The 16,935-nt window shown below is 42.8% G+C and overlaps 2 protein-coding genes across 13 annotated transcripts in view; one reads left to right on the forward strand and one right to left on the reverse strand.

The window, feature by feature from the left end:
• The window catches only part of chd5 (chromodomain helicase DNA binding protein 5), a 92,705-nt gene extending 78,465 nt beyond the window's left edge, over positions 1–14,240 (forward strand). For 3 of the 5 annotated variants that reach the window (XM_039756165.1, XM_039756168.1, XM_039756169.1), the window contains exons 22-40: positions 2,477–2,601; positions 3,045–3,291; positions 3,552–3,724; positions 3,810–3,984; positions 4,135–4,221; positions 4,485–4,573; positions 9,214–9,347; positions 9,537–9,681; positions 9,764–9,923; positions 10,120–10,199; positions 10,443–10,581; positions 10,678–10,767; positions 10,882–11,028; positions 11,179–11,287; positions 11,548–11,680; positions 11,762–11,957; positions 12,272–12,432; positions 12,677–12,803; positions 12,909–14,239. In XM_039756165.1, coding sequence (XP_039612099.1) covers positions 2,477–2,601; positions 3,045–3,291; positions 3,552–3,724; positions 3,810–3,984; positions 4,135–4,221; positions 4,485–4,573; positions 9,214–9,347; positions 9,537–9,681; positions 9,764–9,923; positions 10,120–10,199; positions 10,443–10,581; positions 10,678–10,767; positions 10,882–11,028; positions 11,179–11,287; positions 11,548–11,680; positions 11,762–11,957; positions 12,272–12,432; positions 12,677–12,803; positions 12,909–13,030 — 2,639 coding nt within the window. In that variant the 3' untranslated portion in view covers positions 13,031–14,239. Of the gene's footprint in view, positions 1–2,476; positions 2,602–3,044; positions 3,292–3,551; positions 3,725–3,809; positions 3,985–4,134; positions 4,222–4,484; positions 4,574–9,213; positions 9,348–9,536; positions 9,682–9,763; positions 9,924–10,119; positions 10,200–10,442; positions 10,582–10,677; positions 10,768–10,881; positions 11,029–11,178; positions 11,288–11,547; positions 11,681–11,761; positions 11,958–12,271; positions 12,433–12,676; positions 12,804–12,908 lie in introns of all 5 variants that reach the window. The other 2 variants (XM_039756166.1, XM_039756170.1) reach the window with 2 other exon arrangements.
• Positions 14,241–14,723: 483 nt separating this feature from the next.
• Positions 14,724–16,935, reverse strand: part of kcnab2a (potassium voltage-gated channel, shaker-related subfamily, beta member 2 a) — a 363,257-nt gene continuing 361,045 nt past the window's right edge. For all 8 annotated transcript variants that reach the window (XM_039756178.1, XM_039756173.1, XM_039756179.1 and 5 more), the window contains one exon: positions 14,724–16,766. In XM_039756178.1, coding sequence (XP_039612112.1) covers positions 16,677–16,766 — 90 coding nt within the window. In that variant the 3' untranslated portion in view covers positions 14,724–16,676. The remainder of the gene's footprint in view (positions 16,767–16,935) is intronic.

Here is a 16,935-nt window from a genome sequence, read left to right on the forward strand (position 1 = left end):
TTTGATAGCTGCTTCAAGCGAGTGAAGCTCCTTATGACTGAAAATTGTACTGTTATATAAAAGAGGAGGTTCTGTCTAGCAATCCAAGTACAGGCCAGTTATTTTCATTTGCAGTTAAGATAAATGAATGAAACTAACTATAAAATATAAGCCAGAAACGCAGGCAAGCAATACAGTTGTGTCAGAAGACGTTCAATATGGGTTTAACCAGAAACATATTGTGTTCTAATGATATGGTGGGATTTTTGGAAGAAGAAACAAAAACTTTGCCTTAAAAAAAAAGTTTTTGGCAGGGTATTTTATGAAAGACAATTACAAAAGATTCTCTAATAACCAATTATCTTTTAAATATGATTAATTAAGGATGAACTAAGAGAGTTTACTATTAGGACACTGAAGAAATTGCTGCTGGAAGTTGGGCTTTGAGAATAATAAATTATAAATTAGTCATTCAAGCAGTAATAGCTATTTGCAACATTAGTATCATCTTGGCTATATAATTAACAATTTTGATGGCACCTAGATAAATTGTTTCAACCAAAATATGAACATTTCTGTTTATACATGAAAATTATACATACAGGAACAAAAAATAATGTAACATTCTCCCATCTAGTTTATCAAATTCAGTGTTGTGAGGAACCAGAGTCTACTCAGCACCATTAAGTGCCAGGCTGGACCAGTCCCAGATGGGATGCCAGTGGCAGGACCAAACTGGAGTCATCACTTAACCTAACATCCAGAGTTAAACTCACACAGACATGAGGAGAACATGCAAATTTCACATAGGCATTGAACAGCTCAAGCATTTGCTACACATTATAACAAATGTCTCAGGTTGTTGTTAAATAAAACATTCTTGGTTTTACTGGTATGTCTCATAATAGGTGAATAGGTTCAAAATATCTTGAATACCTTGTATGTATGTTATGGCCAAAACCAGAAGTTCTGCCAGTTCCCGAATTGGCCGTCCATTTTGCATTTTGGCCGAAAGGTGTGTCCAAAGTCCGAATTACTAGAAATGACCAGTGTATATGCTACTTTGGCCGGCCATTTCGCGAAATGGTGAGAACTCCCTCGCTAATATTCGATGTGCTGATGTAAGACTGTCTGCTCAAGGTACGAAGATGCTGCTCACACTGGAATTTGTAGGCACAGAAGAAAAAACACTACGAACCGTCACGTTTTCCCAATCGCCAACCGCCGGCCAAGGCTACACTCGATGCAATTGCACTAATAAGTGCGCAACAAATTACTGCTCATGCCTTTTTTCTTCCGACTTTGGCCGATCGCCCCATGCCATTTCGCAAACTGGCTGGCCAAATCCTGAAATCGAGGAAAAGATCAGACATTGGCTGGTCAATGTACAGTGCAGTTCATAAGTGTTTGGATGGTGACACAATTGTTATTAGTATGGCGCTCTACCCAAGCATACTGGTCATTGTGTTAAACAAAAGGATATAAGCTTTTAGTATAGACTTTCAGCAATAATTTGAGGGGATTTACATAAAGAAAAGAATGAATGGTATAGGAACTGCAGCATGTCTTATATGTAGTCCCCCCTATTTTAAGGAAAAAGGATGCCAGCTGGTACTATACCATGAAGTTTAACACATAAAGTTGTAAAGAAATGCAACAAATTATGTATCAGTCCAGTTAAAAGTTTAAAGCATGGTTGATTGGCGCTTGGTTGGCGCCGACCCGACACAGACTGACACCAGAGGCACGGGCAAAATAAACAAAAAGATTTATTTTTCTTCTTCACCTGTGGGGCATGTCTTCCTAGTGAACTCCACAGGCATAACACAGTCCCAAAATACAAAGAAAAATCACACTCTTCTTTCCACTCCTCCCAGGGCAGCTTCGTCCACCTCCTCCCGACTGGCGTCCAGAGTTGTGGCTGCAGGCTCCTCTTATAGCCCACCCGGAAGTGCTGCAGGTGCTCGTTGATCTACTTGTGGCTGCACTCCCGCCCAGACATTAAGCTGTGCAGCTCTATGCAGCTCCCCCTGGTGGAGACCACGGAGCCCAACCAAGATGAGCTCTGGTGTTCCACGAAAGTGGCCTCAACGCAACCCAGGGGGGCTGCCAACAAAGGTTCAGAGGGACGTAGCGTGGCTCCCTTGGCTGCTCCCCCGGATCTAGTGACAAAGGGGCGCTCCAGCTGGGCATGGGACCACAAGCGATATAATGAGTACATTTGGAGAATAGGAATAGACATGTTATTGTGAGTTAAATGTCCAATTGTCAAGAAAATATGTGGTTCTTATTCTTCTTATGTGTGCATTTAGCCTAATCTTGCACAAGGCAAACTTCTCCATCACATCAGCCTGACTACACCAATCTCATCCACTCTAGACAGACAGTGCTTTCTTTATTTTAAAAGAGTCAGTTTAACATGATCAACCAGATATCTCCACATGAAGCAATTGCTCAACATCAGTAGATCCATTTCTGTGTTTTGTGATGTCCTCAGCTCCAGGAGCCCAGCAGTTCTGCTTCCTGTTGTCCACTCGTGCCGGAGGCCTGGGAATTAACCTAGCAACGGCCGACACAGTCATCATCTATGACTCGGATTGGAACCCTCACAATGACATTCAAGTGAGTGACAGGAACATGTTATGATCTTTAAATTTCTTCCAGTTTTAACTATTGGTACTACAAAATATTGAGGCGAGTGCTGTCCATTGAGTTAAATTTCATATATTAGCCAAGCAAAATGACACCTTTTATTGGCTAACTAAAAAGATTACAATATGCAAGCTTTCGAGGCAACTCAGGCCCTTTCTTCAGGCAAGATGATTAGATAAATACATAAATATATGCCATTCCAATACCTTAGGAACCATTACTTTATTCACTACAAAAAAATTTGAATGAAATAAGCTTAAAAAATCTTAAGTATGCATGCTGGTCACCTAGTATTGTTGGATCTGCCTGATGCCACCTTTCTTGTGAGGTCAGATAGGCCACCCACTGAAGTTACAACAAGCTTCACCTGATGTCCGAATAGCTTTACTGCACTAACTAACATTTTCCTATAGGCATTCAGCCGTGCACACAGGATTGGACAAAACAAGAAAGTGATGATCTATCGGTTTGTGACTCGTGCCTCGGTGGAAGAGCGCATCACACAGGTGGCCAAACGAAAGATGATGCTGACACATCTAGTGGTGCGGCCTGGCCTGGGTTCCAAGACTGGCTCTATGTCCAAGCAGGAACTGGATGACATTCTGAAGTTTGGGACAGAAGAGCTTTTCAAAGATGATGTAGAGGGTTCTCGGGCAAACGGTACAGAATTACTAATGTGTTTACTCTCATAATACCGTGTGTAAAAAGAATAGATCTCATTATACAACCTTTCACTTATAAAGTAGGGCAATTCCCTTTGCCCAATATTTCTTGCTTTCAGCCTGCAGACGTTATATGTATCCTTTTCCACAATTGTACATCTGGGAAGGGGCCCTTCTGCCTTCCCTTGATTTCTTTGCTGACTAGAGGTGGCTTAAACCCTTATATGAGAACTCCTGAAATGTGTTTGTCCTTTGCAGGGGACAGTAAGGATGGTGAGGAGGGCAGCGTAATCCACTATGATGACAACGCCATCTCCAAACTGTTGGACCGCAGCCAGGATGCCACTGATGACACAGAGTTGCAGAATATGAATGAGTATCTGAGTTCTTTTAAAGTGGCACAGTACGTGGTGCGTGAGGAAGATGGCGAGGTGCGGCCAATGACAGGATTGACAAAAAATGTAGACGCCTTTAACAGCACCTCTAAAGTCTTAAACCTGTACCTTACTGTTTCAGGAAGAGGTGCAACGGGAGATTATAAAGCAGGAGGAGAACGTTGACCCAGATTACTGGGAAAAGCTGTTGCGGCATCATTATGAGCAGCAGCAGGAGGACCTCGCTCGCAACCTCGGGAAAGGAAAGCGCATTCGCAAGCAGGTCAACTATAACGATGCCTCACAAGAGGATCAAGGTACAAGTTTTTTTTTCTGGGGATAGAGAATATCAAAATTAAACATAACTGATTATCAGCAAGTCTTTAAACACAAGAACTGTACACCCCATTCCATTTGAATAGTCATAACCAAAAAAGAGGAGTGTCTAACAGATAATCCGCTCTTAGAATGGCAGGATGACCTCTCAGAAAATCAATCAGAGTACTCCATTGGCTCGGAAGATGAAGATGAGGATTTTGAAGAGCGGCCTGAAGGTAAGTACATTCACATAAGGTGTATTGAGGCAGTGATGTTGTGGTACTAAGCTAAATATTTAATGCTGGAATCCATTAATCATAACCATCAGGTCAAAATGACTTTTGGCAAAACTGTTCTTTGAGGCTCTTCTCAGTGAACAAACAAGGGAACTGGTCATCTTTTCTCTTTGAAAAGTATTGTTAAACCACTGGAGTGGTCAACACAGGAACGTTTTTTCTTCCAGTAGCATTAAGGCTGATGAAACCAATGATTGTTTCAGGGGGACGCAGACAGTCACGAAGGCAACTGAAGAGTGACCGTGACAAACCATTACCTCCTCTTTTGGCCCGTGTTGGGGGAAACATAGAGGTGAGAAAAGCTGAACTTCTTAAGCACCTTACTTACACCCCTGTGCCACCAGTAGTGACACTTCCTAAATGAACACTCCACACTCCACGTTAAGAAACTGACTGACTCTGTTGCTATAAGTGGTAAGAGCACACTGCACTTGGCTCTGCTGATAAAGATGTGATAAGCAGGCCTCACCTCATAAAGAAATGGATACTCAACCATTGTCTTCCACAGTTTTTCAAAGGCTCCTCATTCAAAATGTTGGAAGTAAGTGCCTGATTCAATTAAAACTAATCTTCTATCATTCTGCTCTAACAGGCTATGACTTCCTCCTATGGAGAAATATTTCAGACAAAATGAAATAAATAAATGCATTGTGAAATGTGGCAATTAATAAATACTGTCATAGGAAAATGATCTGTGAGCATACATAATTGAAAGCGTCACAAGATATGTTTTTGTTACTTTTTTCTTTACATATTTATTTAATTATTTCTTTATTTATTTTAGAAACACCTCACACAATGTGAAATACACCCTGAAATGAAAACTGTCTCTTTCACCTGTTGAAGTTGAGAGGGCGGGCTCTAGTGAGTAAACTTTTTTGATTGGTGAATCGTCAAGAGAGTGGGCGTAAACCTTCAGCTATCATATTTACAACAGGTGCAGACCCCTGGTGATGAATTCAGAGCTTCTTGAACTAAAGTAACCACTTTGTGCAGTAATTCTGGGTAATCCATAGTCATGCACAATCAAAACACATGCTTCACTGATGATTCACCAACCATAAAGCAGTACTCGGTAGAGCCAACCTTATCAGCTTTGACGGGGTTATTCATTTCAGTGATACCATGCAACGCCTGAAGTTCTCCTTATTAATTCAAGAGCCTCCAAATTAATCACCAGGAGTCTACATCGGCTGTAAATGTTTTTCCCTTTATTGCCAAAGTTTTACATCCACTCTCTTGACGATTCACCAATCAAAAAAGTTTACTCACTATAGCCTGCCCTCTCAACTTCGACGGGTGAAAGTGACAGTTCCCATTTGGGGAGTATTCAGTGTTGTTTGAGGTGTCACTGAAATAAATTAAAGAAAAAATAATTAAATACATTATATAATGAAAAAAGAAACAAAAAACTAATATTGTGATTTTTTTAATTATTTACTTTCACTTATTTTATTTTTTTATCGTCACATTTAACAATGCATTTATTTATTTAAATATTTCTACAATAGTCCTCCATCCTGTGACTCTGCTCAGGATAACCTGAGTAAATTGAGTTTAGGAAATGAACAGATGGATATTCCTTAATACTTGCATGTCGATATAATTTGAGAATGTTCTGTTACATTAAGTAAATTTAATAAAGTCTTCATCTGCTAATATATTCATGGTGCCTGAGAGCGGCAACAACCATAACATTTATTTCTATAGCATAATTTCACACAAAGAATATAGCTCAAAATGCTTTATTATACGTCAAAAGAAAAATAATAAAAGCATAATAAAAATAAATCCATACGACCTTACATAACATAGAGTTGTGAATAGAAGAAAAGCAGAAGCACTAGACACATTGTAGATTTTTACAGATAAATATGATGATAAGATAATGATATGATAAAAAAAATCCATTTAGGCTGGAGAAAAAAAAACAAACTGCAAGGGTTCCAAAGCCAAAAGACCACCGAGGCCTCACCTAACACAAATGTCCTTAAGTCATTGCTCATTGTTTCCAGGCTTCATCCCAGAGGATTCAATGCAGTGGTGACATGTTGCATGTTGATTAGCTCCTACAAGTAAGAGTTTACCTGTACCCTGTAAATGTGACAATGATGACCATATAAACCTATAAACACGTTCTAAAGGTTCAGGAGTGTTTGTAATTTAAACAGTAGTGCTGTGCGGGTCAGCGTGTGACAGCGCATTGTACTGCATGTGCATATCCTCATCATATCGCCAGTTCAAGTCACCCAGCAACAAAAACGGGGAGGATTGCTATCTAGACATTTTGAGATTTGAAGGGATGAGTTACCAAAGGGGCTTGACAACTAGTTTGCAAGGAGCTTTACTGAAGAGAAACGATGAAGAGATTGGATTAATGGAGTATTGTGCTGAATGATTGCTTGTAAAATGTCACACATGTCCTACTTTTTACATTTTCTTATTTTTATGACACCTTTATCCAAGGTGACTAATAACAGTTGAGATTTTTTCCAATCAGAGCACAGGCAGGTGAAGTAACTTACTCAGGGTCACACTGTGTCAGTAGCAGGATCTGAACCCAGCACCTCAAGGTGTGAAGTCCAAAGCCTTAAGCACTGTGCCACACAGCAAACCAACACAAAGGGCTGTGTGTCGTTAGCAGACAAAGGATGTTGGGATGAGGCTGATCTGTCAGGAGGTTAGACGTGAATGCCAAATCCAAATTTTGTGTCTCTGCCACCAAAGTGAACTTTTTTCAAATCAAAGATCCGAGGGAGCTGAATGAAGTCAAGGTAGGGAACCTTATTGTGAACTGGAATAGATAAACCTAATTTGTCTTAAATAACAACAACAATTTACTTTTGTATTGCCCAATATCACACAAGGAGGCTTTAACAGGTCTTGTTTTTGACAGCCTCCCCCCAAAAAAAACCTTGTAGAGAAAAAAATGGAAGAAATCTTGGGAAAGCCAATTCAGAGAGAGACGCCTTTCCACGTAGATTTAGGTAAATGTTGTCGAAAACTAGGAAAGATCAGAAAAGAACAAGAAGAAGTTGAGGCAACAAATCAAGGCATAAAAAAATAAGAAAACTGTCTTATCCTCCTTAATAAAAATGTCTGTGTGTCTGTCATTCCAACACAAGGCACATCACAAACATTTGTATTAATAAAATGCATAGCATTTGTCAATCCAACCGATGGTGCACACCGCAAACATTAGCATGGCAATCATGAATCCCACACCAAATGGCATATAACAGAAACATATGCAGTGCACTTGTCATTCCAACAGATGGCACATCAAAAATATTTGTGGCAATACATTTTATTATTATTCATTCTGTTGGAATGACAAATACAATGCATTTTATTCTGACATATGTCACAAAATACATTCCAATAGATGGTGCGCTGCAAAAATTAATATAAACTAAAGTAACTAAAGTAGCACATTAAATGTTTTGTATTTGATCTTCTGTGTGCTCTATGTGTGTGAATCACTACGTGCTTCCGGGCTTTCTCTTCCTCTGACAGGACACAAAATCCATTACATTCATAATATTACAGCTCTCTGAATAATTAAAATACTGAGATGTATACTTGATATAATTTTCATGATGATAGGATTTAAAGCATGTTATTAAACATTTGAACATGGTGGCGCAGTGATTGTGTGCGACCTTCAATGAATTTATTGCAGCAGTACTGTCTCTTTTAAATGTACTAACCCCCAATTCCAGTCCTTCCTTTTCTTTCTCCAAATACCCAATCGCCACACAATCAGCTCTGTAATGAACGTTAAGCCATCTGTAAGCTTATAACGCCAATTCTTCAAAACTTTTAAGGAACACTAAAATATCTTCATAGTACATGTTTAATTATTCTATCCTTCATGCCAATCCCAGTGAAGCATACAGTGCGAGGCAGGAACAGTCCTTGAATGGAGCGCCAGATCCTTGCTAGCATAGCGATACCGTGTCCTTTAATTATTAACAATATAGATTATTCAAATAAAGTTAAAGTTTTATCTGTATAATATAATAAACATACTTTGCTGCATTTCATCTTAAAAATGATATCGACTTTATATGTAAATACACGCTTTATAAAGTGGGTCTTGTTTGTGCAATATTATAACCGTAGTGCAAGTTTACAGTGAGGTGATTGTACTTAAAGTACAAACAGTTCTACAAGGAGCACTTGATAGGCGTTTAGAGCTCTTGGGATGAAACTGTGTCTGAACCGCGAGGTCTGTACAGGAAAGGTTTGAAGCGTTTGCCGTGTTTAAGCAGTTCAAATAGGAAGCATGGCTGAGGCAGCATGTGCTTGATGCTATATACCGATAATTCTCTTTCTAATCAGCTTCTTCGTGTGGTGCAGTGAGAGTAATATGGAAAAAGATGATCCGCTGTGGCAACCCTTAAAGGGAGCAGCTGAAAGAAGAAGAACAACACTAAAGCAGCTGTGGTATTTAGAATAGTTTGATCATTCTGTGGATCGTTATATTGTTACAGGTTAATTACAATCAGATGCCTTAAACTAATAAACAATATGCGGTTAATTTCAGTGTATTTATAAAGCCGCGTCAGGGATGTGGATCTGAAAAGAAAGATAAACCACACAGGAACTGTAGCACTGCTTTGACACTGGGAACTGGCTTGACACCCACAACTTTGGTTATTTGACATTCATTTTTTATATATATATATATTTACCACTGTTAGGCAACTTAAGAAATTGAAAGACTGCTGACACACTAAAAACAAATGTCCATCAGCACAAATATATTTTTGCATGTGTGTTTTTGGATAGTAAATATGTTGTGTTTAAATGGACCTTCTAATGAGAAGTGCCATGTATGAACAGTGTGTGCCACTGGCGTTGATATTCTTGGAAGCCCTTGGCTGCACTTGGCAGGTCAAATGTGTATTTGCTGTCTTTATCTGGCAGGTACTTGGTTTCAATGCTCGGCAAAGGAAGGCCTTCTTGAATGCTATCATGAGGTGGGGGATGCCTCCCCAGGATGCCTTCAACTCCCACTGGTTGGTGAGAGACCTGCGTGGCAAGAGCGAGAAGGAGTTCAGGTAGGTCATCATCTGCTGTGTCAGACTTGTATCATACTTCTCTGCACGCTTCAACCTGTTCCTGAGATGCTGGTTGATTTCAGTGAAGTTCAAATGTGGCAGAACAGTGCCCTGGGCACCTGGAGGGTACTGCTTTATGAGTTAGTGCTCAACGGTGCTGTGTGCTTCTTTTATTGTTTTGCCCAAAAGAGCCTATGTCTCACTCTTCATGCGACATCTCTGTGAACCTGGTGCCGACGGTGCGGAGACCTTTGCAGATGGTGTTCCACGGGAAGGCTTGTCTCGGCAGCACGTATTGACTCGCATTGGAGTCATGTCTCTTGTTCGTAAAAAGGTAGCTTTATGTCTTTTGAAACATCGGCAATTCCAATGTAGAGCCCTGCTGTGCTCACAGTTGTGCTTCACCCCTGGTTCAGGTGCAGGAGTTTGAACATATCAATGGGAAATACAGCACCCCAGACCTCATCCCGGAGGGTGCAGAAGTGAAGAAGCTTTTGGAGGGCCTTTCATCAGACCCCAATACCCCAGTGCCTGCGAGCCCTGCTGCTACCCAGCCAGGAACCCCCCTTTCAGCTGGTACGTTGTGCTCTCTCTCTCTAAGGTGACATTCACAGTTACTCCCCAGTAGATGGCAGCAGTATGCTGAAAACACTCCCAGCAGCCCCCGGTCATGTGCTTGAATCTCAGTGCCGGGAAAGCAACTACTTTAATCTTTCCATTGTCTGCATATTTTGAGTCTATTTTAAGCAAAACTTTGTATTTTCATATTCAGAAAAACCTGAAGGAATGCTAGGACCAGCAGAGGACAAGGAGCAAGTAGAGCAGGAAGGAAAAAAGATGCCAGAACAGGAGGTGCGTTTCTAAATAGTCTTTTACATTGTATATGGCTGATTACATTTACAGTATGATAATTTGGTATCAAAAGGGGTTCTACATGAAATAGCATTTTGAGGGATGTTGTCATCTGGCTCAGACACCTACTTTATTAAGTGAAGCTACATGTGTCGGGTCCGATCAACAGCATGTCACATCTTGAAGACTGTCGTATAGTCAATGCATCCAGTATGATCTGCCACACCATCCTTTCCTATTCAGATTCCCACAAGCAGCGAGTCGTCTCCTGGTACAGAGAAACCCATGGAGACAGAAGAAAGTAAAGACAATTTAAAGGAGGACTGCGTCACAGCAGAAAGTGAAAAGCAAGAGCCAGGAGCAGAGCATCCAGATGTCAAAGGTATATAACACAAAGGTGGATGATGGGAAATAAACAGAAGAATGGCTGAGCACTGTCCACTACTGTGCAAATACTGATGATGTGTAATTGTTTCAGGGGAGACTGTCAAGGACAGTGAAAGGTATACTGAGAGATTAGAAGGTGACCATGTGCAGAGCAGAAATGTTGAGAAAGAACCAAGAGCAGGTGAGAGGTGTAAAAGACATGCCAAAAGGACTGATGGTCAGGCACAGAAAAGGGAGTCTGAAATAGGAACCTGGTGACAGGACTCAAATTTGGATCAACTTCTTTTATCTGCAGAGGAGGAGGAGCCAGTGAAGGCCGAAGAGTCCCTTGAAAGTCTACAGAATGGTGAGAAGGAGGTGAAAGAAGATGACGACATCAGGAAAGATGAGAAGAATGGCAAGATCAAGTTCATGTTTAACATCGCGGATGGTGGATTTACAGGTGAGCCAAGCAGCACATTATTGCCCTTGTGCTTTTGGTCAATTTGTTTGTACTCCTGGGTGGCAGTGACATTGGTGGGGTGGGTTTAGGACCTGTAACACTTGTGTAAGACTAGCATCTCATGTTTGCCCTTGTTTTGTTGTTTACCAGAGCTGCACACATTATGGCAGAATGAGGAACGCGCAGCCATCTCTTCAGGGAAAATATACGATATCTGGCATCGGCGACACGACTACTGGCTTCTAGCAGGGATTGTCACGTATCTTTATGCTGTGGGTTCTGGGAAGCACAGTAACCACTTTATGGATTTTCTGTTAGAAGTGACCACTGCTAGTATCTAATAGTCCTCTGCTGTTTTAAAGGAGGAAGTAACTAGAATTGGTAGAATTGGTAGTATATATGGGTGGGGGGTGTTGTGATGACGAAGAGGGAGGAGAAATATGTAAATGTCCACAGAGATGAGATACAAATCACTTCTACTGAGAAAGGTTCAGCATTGTCCTTAACTGCCATCATTAGGCATGGGTATGCCCGCTGGCAGGATATCCAGAATGACCCTCGTTACACCATTTTAAATGAGCCGTTCAAGTCTGAGGTACACAAAGGCAACTATCTGGAAATGAAAAATAAATTTCTCGCTCGTAGGTTTAAGGTAAGAGTGTGCCAATAGGATCAAAGGGCCACCAGTGCTGGCGTGGGAGCACCTCACTGTGCCCGTTTTCTCTTCTCTTAGCTCCTAGAGCAAGCCCTGGTGATTGAGGAGCAGCTAAGAAGAGCCGCCTACCTCAACATGACACAGGATCCCAGCCATCCGGCATTGGCACTCAATGCCCGCTTCTCCGAGGTAGAATGCTTGGCCGAAAGCCACCAGCACCTGTCTAAGGAATCCCTGGCTGGGAACAAACCAGCCAATGCAGTACTGCATAAAGGTTTGGCCTTTAAGTTCATTCTGCTCTTCATTGATTTATTTTTTTGTCCGTTTCTTGTATTTTTCTTCATGGGTTTTAGTGTGACTGAGTTATTAAACTAGGTACTGTAAGCTGCATTGCAATACACCCAAGTCGCCCCCTTCTGCGTTCCCCTGTCTTGTCTCAGAGACAAGTCTGAAACTTTCACTGAATGCTGACCTGGTTTGCAGTGGCTCTTATGTCCCGACCTCTTCTTTGTTCATCTCATATTCTTTTATTATTTTGTTTTGGTTAAAGTATACCTTCATGCAGGCCTCAATTCTCTGTGTCTTCAGTTCTTAACCAGCTGGAGGAGCTTCTCAGTGACATGAAGGCCGACGTGACTCGTTTGCCATCCATGCTGTCCCGGATCCCACCCGTAGCAGCCCGTCTTCAGATGTCTGAACGAAGTATTCTGAGTCGCCTGACCAACCGTAGCAATGAGCCAACCCCGCAGGTGAGTTGAGGCAAAGGGCAGTGACTGGGCAGTGCGCGAGATAACTCTTACCCTTACATAGGATTTGTTCATATTTTAGATGTTTTTAATTCATCTAATAAATAGCACCGATTAAATCTGGTCAAATATAAAATCTGAACGAGTGCAGGAATGCAGCCGCCTTTCTAAAGTGCGGCCCAGTCTCTGCAAGCCGACGAGCTCGTGTTCCCCAATCATTAAGACAGAGCTCCTTCTCTTTTGATAGCCTTTCACTCAAGGGTCATATGGGTGCTCACAGATGTATGGCAACAGCTTTGGCCCCAATTTCCAGAGCTCTGCTGCAGGTGGGATTGTCAATTACAGCCAGATGCCTCTGGGCCCCTATGTGGCAGGTAGGCAAGAGTTCAAGTACCTGGCCAATTCTGATCACAAGCATGTGCTCTCATTGAAGGATAACAAGTTTTACATGTGAACTCTCTGCTACTCTATTTGGACAGCTTCTGCCAACGGGCCACCCCAGGCCCACTCGGAGAAGAAGCCCTGTGAGTTGGTAAAGGAGAGCAGCATGGCTGAACGCAAAGGGGGAAAGGCCAGTGATGTTATTTGCATTGAAGACTAGCTGCTATTTGCCACCTTCAGAGCATACAACACAACACTTTCTGAAGGAGTTTCCATTGATCTGTACATTCGTATTGCGCTTACTTTTCTCAGCTGTGCGACGGACTTAAGAACAGGTGTGTCCAACAGTCCCAATGTTGCACTCCTCTCGTTTCTAGGTTCCATGGTGGTGACATTCAGGAGTTTGACGAACGGCAGGGCTGTTTCGTAGTTTGGGTTCCAGCGTGCAGACAATGAACACTGTCAAGCCTTCCCAGGGGGCCTCAGTTCCAGTTTGGAAAGGCTCAGAGACCATCAGAGATCCTGCCCAGTCTGCAGCTACCAACATTCCTCTTTTCCCTGAACCCCATGAGCGCTAGCAGTTTAAGGTGTTTTGTCACTGTCGGTTGAAGCTGCTGCAGATCTGCCAGATTCACCTTGTTTGTCTCGAGCTCCGCTTCTCTGTCTTAATACCCAGGGGTCAGGGTGGCCTGTGCCCAGATTGTAAATGCTCCTTCTGCACGCTCCCGGCCAGAAGGAATCATCTCTCATATAATTTCCCGGCCATCCTGAGTTCTCCACACTCCTCCTGGGTCAGGCCGTCAAATGAGCCACACGTCTAGTGAATGAAGATCTTGGTTGGTGAACTTCTCAGGCCTACAGAAGGCAGAAGCAACACCATCTGTATCTGTACACCTCTCATTTTGTCCACGTGCACAAGAAGACCCACCTGCTAGGACCGCATGATCCCATGTGGTGAGCTTTGGAGACACGGACTGCAAATGACTGCCAAAGCACTTTAACAGCGAGCCAGAGTGTGAGAAGGGAAATATTTCCAGAGGGTCCAGAAGGTGGCACTGCCTACCTTCAGCACTTACCTTCTCTGGTGTTACTTGTAGTAAATGCCAGCAAGGCAAATGAAAACAATCACTCCTGAAAGTCACTTGAATGTAATGCTGCCGGGTGAGAAGCCCTTCTGCAATCCAGAGGTTTTTAAAGATCCATAAAATCCTTGAGAGATATTTCTGATGTGTGGATAGTACGTGTTTTATATGAAGGCAACAAGATTTGTTGAAATAAACTAAAGTGACCAGTGTTTGGAGAAAAAAAAAAAAGAGCTTTTCTTAAAAAGAGACACAGAAGATACATGGTCATGCTTTTACTTTCTACTCTGCGTGTTTGTTTGAATGTGTTTTAATAAATCCTTTCAGAATGTAGCTGGTTTGGGGTCACATTTGTTGTGGGTGTGTACTTTCGTCTGTAGACTCGGGGGCCCACCCAGTGCTTGCAGCTTTCAGAACGTCGTATTAATACAGCTGTTCAGGTAAAAGTCTTGCTGGTCACATTGACCAAACGCATCTAGGAAATGTGAATGAAAAGCCGACTTGAAATCGAAACATCACAAGGAGCTGTGAGAAGAGCCAAGGCAGCTCTTCTGCTCTCAGATTTTCCTGACTTTTGTAATTTCTTAAAATTCAAATAACCTGTCAGTGTGAGACAAAGTGATGGGGATGGATGTTCTGCTCCTAACAGAAAAAAGTGCTGGCGAGGAGGGAAATTGTACAATTTCATGTAATAGATGGATGTACCTCAGGGGCCCCCAACCAAGCCATGCATGATGTCACCCCTACTGATTGCAAGACTTTCTAAAACTCAAGTTCCCCTGTACAAGACCATCAGGCACCAACCAGGAATGAAAGGATGACCAGCAAGAGTTGAACAGATTTGTGTATTTATTGTCATTTCATAAATAGTGAAGCTGTACATGTCGTCTGTCCAGAGTCAGACCTCGAAGCAAGATGCAGGCAGCAGATGCTTACGAAATGAAAAAGCAAAACTGAGCACAACCACAGAGGCCTTATATACAGAGTATATACATCCAGAGTTGGGCTTGTGCATGAAACGCCAGCTCGGCAGTACAGGCCCCCACTGTGGTGCCTACAGAGACGCCCATGGTGCCAACATCGTTGAGCCTCCAGTGCAGCCTCCCAAGGGGTAAAGCAGCTCGACATTGTCACTTGAGCAAACACCAACTAACTGAATCATCATTGGGACTGGGGCTTTCTAGCACTGACCCGCACAGCGTAATCCCCTGGTGACCGTAACACACACACACACACACACACCCATCCCCGCAACAGCGAGTGCCTGCTTGCAGTAGATAACAAGATGAAGTCCACCAAAGAGATGTTGTGAGGATTACGAAGCTCATTTGATTTTACATGAGGAACTCAAAAGTGGTGCCAGTCGGGACTCCAGTTTAGCACACAGTGGTCTGAAGGTAATGACAGCCGTCAAAGCTTTACTTTAACCAGGGGAGTGCAATAGTGGCAAAGCACTGAGCACTGCAGTGACCTGAACATTAACCTGACCTGTGAAATCATCAGTCACCATTTACTAGATGGGCTGACACTTCAGGATTGAAATTTGTCAATTAGCTACGTCACCTAAAGATGCAGATCGTAGACAGTGGGAGCCAATGCCTTGTGGAACGGCTCCACTATCACAGGACCAGGCTTTCAGACTGGAGGAGCCAAACCGAGTTACTCAGGAGTCCTACTGGAATGGGGTCTTACAGAGGCCCCAGTGCCATCTGCTGCCTTATTGGTCCCCGTGTAATAGTTATGTAGCTCTCATATTTACAGTCGCTCTCACTCCTCACTTTAACGTACATTTGTTGGCAGCAGAGATGCCTGCTGCCTCGCACATGGCTTCATACCCCCGTTACTAATAATAAACCAGGCAGAGTGAGGCAATGGGCACAATCACCGACTACTGCATTAGGATGTCAGGCTGGCAGCCCCTCACATACCATCAGTGCAGGGAGTAGTGCAGCAATGTGCCCCTGCGTGTCACAGTTTCAGTTCCAGTCAGTATTGCCCGTTGGAAGGGCACAGATACAAGAGGGGGCAAAAGAGGTGTGTGCCCATTGGTGAAGTTGATGTGAAAAAGCAACTGAACTCGGCACATGCGTTTGATTAAAGAAGCTCTTAGACCAAGTGGGCCAGCTTCACACTAGCTTACATTTGACCATGCTATATTTTTATGTACGTATACAGTATATACTTGGACTGTAAATGTGTATATTAAATATATATATATATATGTGTGTGTGTGTGTGTGTGTCTGTGTCTGCAGCGTGGATGAAAACAAATGGATTCCTTTAAGGACTGTCAGGAGAAGGGAAGCAGCAGCACTCCCAGTCAGGGAGACCATGCACAGCAGAGTAGCGTCTCCTAAGCCCCTTAGTGCCCGACCCACCAACCCCAAAACAGGATCATTTACCCCTTTGTCCGTTGCGTGCTCAGTTCGGCATGGCTTTGGTTGAGGAAGCACAAATAAAGCTGACACCTTAGAAGATGCCCTCCTGCTCATCCATTCAAATAAGTAAAAAAATAAAGGAAAAAAAAACAAACAAAGCCGGAAGGGAATAAATGTTTTAGTCTGCCAAGCGAGCCACTGCTGTTTTGTTCAGTTGCATTACTGTAATTTGTAAAGAACGCGGTCAGCTCTCGGCTCCGTCACACCTCCCTCCAATATCAGCGGAGTGTTGACCAAAGCCAAAAGTTCAGTTCTCATTCAGTAGAAGCCCAAGCATAAACAGGAGCAGGCAGAGGTCGAGGAGTTGAGCGGCGCCAGTCCAGCAGGCCGCAGCTGCTCATCAACCATTAGGACCGGTAGTCCTTTTTGCTGTACGGCTTGTTACCCAAAATACTGTCCACCTCGTGCACAATGGAAGATGACAGCTTTGGAAGGACCTGCCGGGGGGGAGAGGGAGAGACAGAGAGGCTGTGTTAGTGAGGAACAAAAGAAATAAAAAAAAAGAAATGACGAGACCTTCCCACCACGTGGCCCTCAAGTCACATCTGGATTGGCAAATCCATGTTTGAGAGGTCTTCTCCTATAAGATAATATGGGTTAGAAAAG

Source organism: Polypterus senegalus, chromosome 6, assembly GCF_016835505.1.
Source record: "Polypterus senegalus isolate Bchr_013 chromosome 6, ASM1683550v1, whole genome shotgun sequence".
Classification (NCBI taxonomy): Eukaryota; Metazoa; Chordata; class Cladistia; order Polypteriformes; family Polypteridae; genus Polypterus; species Polypterus senegalus.